The sequence below is a fragment of the Engraulis encrasicolus genome, chromosome 14 (genome assembly GCF_034702125.1).
Source record: "Engraulis encrasicolus isolate BLACKSEA-1 chromosome 14, IST_EnEncr_1.0, whole genome shotgun sequence".
In the NCBI taxonomy this organism is placed as follows: Eukaryota; Metazoa; Chordata; class Actinopteri; order Clupeiformes; family Engraulidae; genus Engraulis; species Engraulis encrasicolus.
Window position 1 is genome coordinate 19,003,567 of NC_085870.1, and position 10,000 is coordinate 19,013,566.

The 10,000-nt window shown below is 42.1% G+C and overlaps 1 protein-coding gene across 1 annotated transcript in view; it reads right to left on the reverse strand.

Annotated features, from left to right (window-relative positions):
* dlgap4b (discs, large (Drosophila) homolog-associated protein 4b) overlaps positions 1-4,735 on the reverse strand; it is an 88,037-nt gene extending 83,302 nt beyond the window's left edge. The window contains exons 1-3 of the mRNA XM_063215133.1: positions 4,321-4,735; positions 3,157-3,458; positions 1,454-1,975 (exon numbers count right to left, since the gene is read on the reverse strand). Of these exons, the coding sequence (XP_063071203.1) occupies positions 1,454-1,975; positions 3,157-3,458; positions 4,321-4,684 (1,188 nt within the window). The 5' untranslated portion in view covers positions 4,685-4,735. The remainder of the gene's footprint in view (positions 1-1,453; positions 1,976-3,156; positions 3,459-4,320) is intronic.
* Positions 4,736-10,000: the final 5,265 nt, after the last annotated feature.

A 10,000-nucleotide genomic window follows, 5' to 3' on the forward strand; every position in this document is an offset into this window, starting at 1 on the left:
CTTCGCGCAAATCGCTCTAGTCTCCAGAATCGCTTTTGTCTCGCGACTCAATACAAAGTCAATTACTTCCGTCGCTCGCCTCGCTCTTGTCGCGGTAGGTGTATTTGTGCGGTAATACAGAACTTGGTCATTGCCATTCTGGTAACAGCTAATTTATTAACAGGGGCCGTGTCTTACTTGGTTACAAATAAGCCAACACATAATTTATATATGCACGTATTTATTGATTTGTTTGCTTGTTTATCTTTTAGTGGTGTAATGTTTAATTCAGCCCTCGGTGGGATAATATGATACTGCTTTCCGTTTTATTGTTGTTGTGCAATTGCGGTAACAAATTACCCAATAAAAAGTTGGGGGGGGATAATAAATAATTTTCAGTGTTCACTTATTTTTCTGGAGCAGCGTTATTGTACATGTACATATGCATGTGCTTAAAAGTGACACATCAGTGGTGTGATTTATGAAAGCCGCACCATATTCAGAAAATATGCAATATGCACAATATAGAAATTGAATATGACACGTGAAATAAATAAAACCTGTTTTTCATTTGCAGTGCAATGCCTTGCATCTGTGTGCTGGCAATGAGATGCTTTACCATAGCAAGCCTCCCCCATATGCTGGTAGATTCAAGCCAAGGACCCCCTTTAATAGGTCATGCCACACTATTTTTTTCTGTGAACCGCCTCATAACCATAGTCTTGGCCTGTGAGGCAGTGCCCCATTATTACAAGAAATGATAACAATGATAGTTGTATATAGATGTTCAGAGATGCAATACATTATTATAACACTGTTTTTAACTAATGGGAATATTGTTCATCTTATTTTTGTTTTATGTTATTCAGTTTATTCAACTTCATTTTTGTTCTGCTATACTTTTGCTGCCAGCGTGCCGCGGCCCCCATTGGTTAATGCTAAAAGGAAGGGCATCCAGATTAACACTGGCTCCATTTGATTGGTTGAATTATTTCAGCACCGACCCAATTATGTTAAAAACAATAGCGCCATAGTCCTGCATGTGTTGATTGCAGTGCATATGGGCTTAACACTTAATTATGTTACTACAAATGTTTAAAAATCTTTGTTTATTCACTGTTTATCACAGTTTTTCAAAACACCAGTGATTCGCGCAACAGTAGCCACCTGACCTACAGTACGGTCATATACTTTGGGGAATTACTATGGTAAAAATGTCTGGACAAATGCACACACCCACGGCACATCCATGCACCCGCAGGTGGAGGAATGTAGGGACTGCTCATATTTGGGAAATTAACTAAGAGTAATGAATTTGCAGCATAAAAACAAAAAAAAGTGTATGTCACATAGTGACTGTGGTTATATTTAGGGAAGTTACTCAGGGTAATGGCTATGGATTTTTGAAACATGATTAAAAACTTCACCTTACCCGGCCGTGTGCATAACCGGACCAACTCACCCATCCACGCACCTGCAGGTATTGGCAGGCCAGGTCCTGGTGGCACGACTTGGACTTGGACAGCACCGAGCGGTCCAGCGTTGCCGAGCCCTTCTGCAGCACCTGCCGGGTCTGCCCCACCGTCAGTGTGGCCCAAGGGCCCCCTCGCCCCCCAAAGTCCCCACCCGACACCATGCCCCCAGCCCGGCCACCGCCCCCACCACCACCACCTCCACCTCCTCCCCCATCTCCTCCACCTCCGCCGGGGCCGGGCAGGGCGGGCAGCCCCTGGTACTTGAGGTCGTTGTTGCTCTTGGAGGGCTTGAGCGAGTGGTCGCCGATGGTGTTGTACCCGTGCATGGTGTTGTACCCCTGCCCGGGCACGAGCCCCGTCCCCTGCCGCCCCAGCGTCATCATGGCCATGGGCCCCGCGCCGGACGCGGACCGGTAGTTGCTGACCTCGTCAAGGTCGTCGGAGCTCCAATAGCCCGACATGTTGGAGCGCGGGCGCCGCTTGCCGCCACCCTCGCCTTTGGACGTGCCTCTGTCTTTACTCTGCAATCAAAACAAAAAAAAAGTTGTTAAAAATCTAAATGTTTATATAATATTGATGTTTTCATATTTGTATATTGTATATTATCAGGGGCGGATCTAGCCATTTTTGGGCCCTAGGCGAAATGTAAACATGGGGCCCTCAAAAGGCATTATATAGACATAAAATTCTGTGTTTTGGTGCTGTTCAAGTGTTTCATCTCATATAGATCTTTGACTACTTTACATAAGCGACATATTCAAATCAAGCCTGCTTTTTTGTATGTGTTTACAGTGACTGGCATGTTGGGGCCCCTATGGAGGACTGATTTGGTTGGGCCCTAGGCAATTGCCATGGTTTGCCTAATGGAAAGTCTGCCTCTGTATATTATATTCATACATATACAGTATTCATGTAATTACACCCTGAGTGGAATAAAGTTGATGATGATGAAGATGATGTATACTATACTGTATTTACAGTACACAGCACATCATCACAACTATACAGTTGTCTATACAGTTTTCCATGAGGCCCATGGGGACATGTGACCCTCGTCACTCAGTCACACTTTACCCCCCTGAACGACCTGACCCCTGCACACACACACAAAAGCACCCGCACGCACACACACACACACACACACACACACACACACACACACACACACACACACACGCACGCACACATGCACACACAAACACGCACACACACACGTGTACACACAGTTTGATTCGTTTATTTGGGAGGACCAATAATTATTGAGAAAACATTACAGCGCCCCAAACAATGTTAAATAAGCAATAATGTGTCTTTTACATAGTAAATACTAAAATGATAGTGGTCTACAGCCTCTTCAAGGATACAAGTGGCATATCCTTCTCCATATTATGCAAACTGCCTATATAACTGCAGAAAGTGAGCAATACTTAGCTAGCTGCTTTGTTTTTTTCTTATTTAGGCCGGCTATTTGCAGTCCTCTCACACACAGCCTATGAACATGGCCTAGGCTACAATAAATAAGTGTCACCAAATGTCACACACACACACACACACACACACACACACACACACACACACACACACACACACACACACACACACACACACACACACACACACACACACACACACACACACACACACACACACACACACACACAAACACAAGCAAACACACACACACACACACACACGCACACACCTTGCTGCGCCGGTGCTTGGCGTCCTCTCCCGACGAAGACCCGCCGCCACCTCCACCACCATGGCCCGAGCGGCCGTTCACACTGCCCTTCATTCCCGAGCTCTCCAGGGACTGGGACTTGGCGAAGAGCTTTTGCACCGAGTGGACCAGGTAGCGGATGCGTCCGGGGCTGTCAGTGCGCTGCTTGGCCGCCGCCGCCACCGCCGAGGTTCGGTGGAACTGCAGCGTGCTGAAGCCGTCGCGCTGGCCCTTCTCCAGCTGGTCCAGCAGGTTCGGGGGCAGGCGGTTCTTCCCACCGCCACCTTTCACGGAAATAATATCACATAAATGCATGAAAGATAACAACACACACACATACACACCAGTAGCCTGGTCGAAAGCCACTGTTGACTCCGTCAAACAGTCTGGCAAAAGCCAAGAGGAATCCGTCTCCGTGGAGGGTGGGATATGGTCAGCTATTTAAATTCATTGGAGTTCTGAATTCAAATTAAAACCCATATTGTGCTTTATTAGCATGACTGTTACGATATAGCGTCGCAAATGCATACAAATAAAAAAACAAAAGTGCAAATATAGTAACCTTAACCAAGCAGTAACGGACTTTGCGGGTGAGTTCTGCGTCACCACTCTCAACTGTTTGCTGATTGGCTAAACGCTGCGGAGCCAAACATTTATGAGTGGAGTACATAGGATGGCGTCGCCAGGCTAACACACCAGGGCTTCACATTAACTTTTTCAGAGTCACTAACCATTCAGCCTTTCTATTAGCCACAGTTTCACCCGACATCACATGGATACCGGAAAAGAAGTAGAATGACGTATCTCTGTCTATAAGATCTCTGGTTAGACTAACTCACATCAGAAGGTTAAACTTACTAACCTGATAAGGTTAAACTAACTCACCTGAGATGGTTAATCTCCAACTCACCTGAGATGGTTAAACTAACTCACCTAAGATGGGCAATCTTTAACTCACTTGAGGTGGTTAAACTAACTCACCTGAGATGGTTAATCTCCAACTCACCTGAGATGGTTAAACTAACTCACCTGAGATGGTTAATCTCCAACTCACCTGATATGGTCAAGCTAACTCACCTGAGATGGTTACACTAACTCACCTGAGATGGTTAAACTAACTCACCTGAGATGGTTAAACTAACTCACCTGAGATGGTAGCCGAGCCGCTGGTGATCACGGCCGTGCGCCCCACTCCAAGGCTCATGCCCATTCCCATGGACATGGAGGTTCCCATGGTGCCCGTGCTGATGCCCCCGATGCTATCCATCCCACCCCCTCCTCCTCCTCCTCCTCCTCCTCCTCCCATCGGCACCAGGGAGGTGGGCGAGAACTCGCCCTGCTCGTAGTGCGTGGTGGAGTTGTAGTGTATACGCGGGAAGGTGCTACTGGAGGACAGCTGGGTGGTGAGGGGCAGCATGCAGTCGGGTGGCAGGCCCGTGGGCATCGGCACGGGCGATTGCGAGAACTGGTGCGGGTCCAGCGTGGCAGCGCCGTAGTGGTCCATGGTCATGGCGGAGGTGGTGGCGGTGGCGAAGGGCACGGGACTCAGCAGGTAAGGGCTGCGCGGCAGGGTGGCCTTCAAAGTCAAAGTCAGAGTCAAAGTCAACGTTTGTTACTTATGATCACAGAATAGATGCCATTCAAGTGGTTAAGATGCATGTACTCTACAGACGAGGCTTAGGGCAACTTTGTAGACAAGGCTTAAGGTAGAGTATACAGTATACTGTAGGGTTGTGGCCATAGTAGGCATTGCAATCACCCTGCCTGTTGCATCTATGCTGTCCATTCCCAAATTTGATGTTTTCTTGAATATTTCATTAATAATAAACCAATAGCTACTGGTTTAACCAATGTACAGTGAGTTTTTAAGCTATTATTGAACATTCAAAATGGTGGACAGGGAGAAGATGAAAGCCGTGAAAGCCCTTTTTATCCACTTTTTAATGTATTTTATGTAATTTTCCTAATTTCCCAATGTAATTTTCATAATGAATACTTGAATAACTGATGCCTGTGGTAAATATTCATGAAAAAAACAATTGTGATTGGGCAGAATAAGTTCTGGAAACGTAGCTAAAAATATTACATACTCTACCTTTAAAAACAGAAAAAAGAATAAAACCAAAAAAAAAAAAAAGAATAAAACCAAATAAAAATAAAAGCACCCCTCCCTCCATACCTGTGCCGGATACATTCCCTCGTGGGCGCCCCCTGTAGGCATCATGGCGGTCAGCGAGGGATCGCAGGAGTCTGACAGGTGCCGCGTGCGCTGCTGGGTGGCGTACCTGAAGAGAAATGTTACGTTTTCGTCTTAGTTGTCTTTATCTATCACAATTCTATATAATTCGCAAAGTAGCGTCCCTGTGCACAACCACTGTCCAGGTACTGGTGATGTGCAGTAAAAGTAATCAAAGTAAAGGAAGGATGAATCACCGTACACTGGTATTCTTTGCTGGTAATTTATTTGTTGAACAACACGTTTTGCTGTTGCTTCATCAGGTCCACTCTGTATGATTCTATATAATCATCCTTCTACACTTATCATTTGAAGTGTCCATATAGTAAAACATTTCTGTGTGCAAACTGCGTGTGGAACTTCTGGCTGCCTATACTAGGCGATATAAAGGCTATATATTAGGGCATCGTTGTCACATGCTTTTAATCCTGAAAATTTGTAGATCATTTTAAAATGGACCACAGCACAGTGACAAAACATTTTAAAAAAATAGCATTTTTTGTCCTGTAGGTCCAAGTGGCAGGTGCTTTAGCACCACCTTGTCCCTATCTGTGTACGCCTATGGATGAAGCGATGGACATGGCCAAACAGCCAGACTGGACATCACGGGTACCAAAAAGCACACTCCATTGACAGGGGGGATAGGGAAATAATTACATTGGGTTATCTTCTGTATGACTTCAGAGCTTGCAGTGTGACTGGGTTTCCATACAATAACCTCTCTGGCTGCCCTCAATAACAATTTGCAGCGCTTCCCATCTGAGTTGTTGTCAATATTACATTTTTAGATGCGTCCTCTCTGGTAACACTTTATAATAAGTACCCCTTTTTAGGCATTACTTAAGGGTTAGTTAAGCCTTATTTTACCATTAGTTAACCCTTAGTGAATCACGAGTTAATCATTATGTAAGCATTATTTCTCATTTCCTAACTATTATCTACTACCGTTAGTAAATGGTTAGTGTGTGCTGATATAACGGTTCGCTAAGCAAAGTTAAGCCTTAAATAAGCCTTATTTTAACAACAGTTAACCCTTAGTAAATAACGAGTTAGTCTTTTTGTATGTGTTATTCCTCAGTTCTTAACTATTATCTACTACCATTAGTAAATGGTTAGTGTGTGCTGATGTAACGGTTCGCTAAGCAAAGTTAAATACCTAAGTTAAGCCTTATTTTTTACATTAATTTAACCCTTAGTGAATCACGAGTACGTCGTTATGTATGTGTTATTTCATCATAAGCAATGCTTATCAAGTCATTTGTTAACATTTTTGGAAAGCATTTGGAAAGGTTTTCACTTAAAAGTTCCCCAGATATGTGCAAGTAGTGAGTTGTAACTTCTTGTTTAAATGCATAAGCAATGCCTAACAAATCATTTGTTAACGATTTGTAAAGCATGGAAAAGGTTTTCACTTTAGATCGAGTTCCCCAGATATACTTAAGTAATGAGTTGTAACTCCTTGATAATGCATAAGCAATGCTTAACAAGTCATTTCTTAACGTTTTGGAAAGCATGGAAAGGTTTTCACTTTAAAAGTTCCCCAGATATGCGCAAGTAGTGAGTTGTTACTTCTTGTTAATGCAAAAGCAATGCCTAACAAATCATTTGTTAACATTTTGTAAAGCATGGAAAGGTTTTCACTTTAGATCAGTTCCCCAGATATACTTAAGTAATGAGTTTGTTGTAACTCCTTGATAATGCATAAAGCAATGCTTAACAAGACATTTGTTAACGTTTTTGGAAAGCATGGTAAAGGTTTCACTTTAAAAGTTCCCCAGAATATGCGCAAGTTTAGTGAGTTTGTTACTTCTTGTTAATGCATAAGCAATGCCTAACAAATCATTTGTTAATCGTTTTTGTAAAGCATGGAAAGTTTTCACTTTAGATCAAGTTCCCCAGATATACTTAAAGCAATGAGTTTGTAACTCCTTGATAAATGCGTAAGCAATGCTTAACAAGTCATTTGCTTAACGTTTTGGAAAACATGAAAGGTTTTCACTTTAAACAGTTCCCAGATATGCGCAAGTAAGTGAGTTAGTTACTTCTTGTTAATGCATAAGCAATGCCTAACAAATCAATTCTTTGTTAAAACGTTTTGTAAACCATGAAAAGGTTTTCACTTTATATCAGTTCCCCGATATACTTAAGTTAATGAGTTGTAACTCCTTGATAATGCAATAAAGCAATGCTTATCAAGTCATTTGTTAATTGTTTTGGATAAGCATGGAAAGGTTTTCACTTCAGAGAAAGTTCCCCAGATATAGGCCTACTTAAGTAGGCCTAATGGTTTTTAAATCCTTGATAAAAGCATATCAATGGCTTGATGAAGTCATTTGTTAATGTTTTGGATAGCATGAAAGATTTTCACTGAAAAAGTTCCCCCCCCTGATATGCTGTTAGTAATGAGTTGTTTGTGACTCCTTGGTAACTGCATAAGCAATGCTTATCAAGTCATTTGTTAACGTTATGGAAAGCATGGAAAGGTTTTCACTTTAGATCAGTTCCCCAGATATACTTAAGTAATGGGTTTTTATACATCCTTGATAGTGCACTAAGCAATGCTTTATCAAGTCACTTGTTAATGTTTTGGAAAGTATGGAAGGTTTTTTCACTTAAAAAGTCCCCAGTATGCGTTATTATTGCGTTGAAAACATTCTTGGTTAAGTAATGCATTAAGCAATGCTTTTATCAAGTCATTCGTTAATGTGTGGTTGTAAAGCCATAAACAGTTTTCACTTTAGATCAGTTGTCCCCAGATATACTTAAGTAATGGTTCGTAATCCTTGAGTAATGCAATAAGCAGCAAACGCTTAACAAGTCATTTGTTTAATGTCCCAGAAACATCCATGAGGGGCAGTCACATGAGCCTCAAACTTAGACCTAGGCCTAACTGTTTGCCATGCTACCAGTCATCACACACTAACCATTACAAAAGGGTTAAATTGAAGACTTTCACTGATGCTAAAGCAAGAGTGTTACAAACCGTTTACCATACATGCCTAATGAGTACTTGTTAATGGTGTAGGTGGTTGGAGACAACAAAGAGATAATGTTTTTTTCATCAATAAAGGTGGGTTATCAGACATTTTAATGATGGTTTACTAATGCTTATCAGAAGGTGTAAATCAACATAGATACGAATGGATTAATTAACAGTACTTAATAATTTCACAGAACATACATAATGACTTACCTCGTAATTCACTAAGGGTTTAACTAATGCTTAATTCTTGTTTTAGCGAGTAGTTACATCAGCACACACTAACCATATTACTTTTTAAAATACGTATTAGTTAATGGTTAAGAAATGAGAAATAAAAAAAACCAAAAACACATACATAAACGACTTACTCGTGATTCACTAAGGGTAATAAAATGTTAAAAATACAGGCTTAACTAAGGTTTAACTTGCTTAGCGAACCGTTACATCAGCACACACTAACCATTTACTCATGGTATAGTAGATAATAGTTAAGAAATGAGGAATAACACATACATAACAGACTAACTCGTTATTTACTAAGGGTTAACTATTGTTATTTAAAATAAGGCTTATTTAAGGCTTAACTTTGCTTAGCCGAAAACCGTTTATAGTCACACACACTAACCATTTACTAACGGGTAGTAGATAATAGTTAGGAATCATGAGGAAATAATGCTTACATAATGATTAACTCGTGATTCACTAAGGGTTAACTAATGGTAAAATAAGGCTTAACTAACCCTTAAGTAATGCCTAAAAAGGGGTACTTATTATAAAGTGTTACCGATTCTCTATAAGAGGGTAAGTCCGTCTGTCAGTCCATCTGAAACGCATTCTTAAAATTGTAATTCCCTCCTGTGTCCACAAGGCGGCAGTGCATAGATGGACACATCTTTGTCCACCTGTCGGACTTGTTTTTTTTTACTGCGTACCCTTTCATGGTGCTCCGTTGTTGCTACGGGGCCCGATGCCTTGCCCTGCCTGGGGTCCCCTGGCTGGGGGGCCCGAGATGGAGGGAGGGAGGGAGGGAGGGAGGGGACGCGGGGAGGCCAGGGAGGGGCCCCTGCTTCAGAACAACATGGCCCCGCCGGTCAGACAGCAGAGCCCTGGGAGCAGCATCCTGGAACACATGATACACACACACAAACTGTAAATTCAGAACGTTGTGTCTTACCAAGTTAAGACTCATCTGATGTACTGCATGCATCATAATGTTTTGGCTGAAGCTAGCTAATTCACACCACTTATCCCCAGTTCTAATTTTGTTTGAAATAATAATAAAAAAAACAATGTGCTCTGGCAGTCCCAGATGGAGGGTGGGTGAAGGAAGTGGTAAAAAAAACCAGGTGTGAGGGGAGAAGTATGAAAAATGGAATGGAAAAATGGGATGGAACAATGGAAAAAGGAAAGAGGAGAAAATGGGTGGGGAACATCAAAAGAATGGGGGCAAAAAAGGGATGGGGGAAGACCGAGAAGTGGCAGTTGGCAAAAAAAAGCAGGAGGGGCAAAAGAATGACACCAGGTTAGAAAAAAAGAAAAAAAAAGGCAGAGGAATCAAGTGAAAGGGAAGGATGGAAATAAATAATTAGACAACAGTGTTGACAATC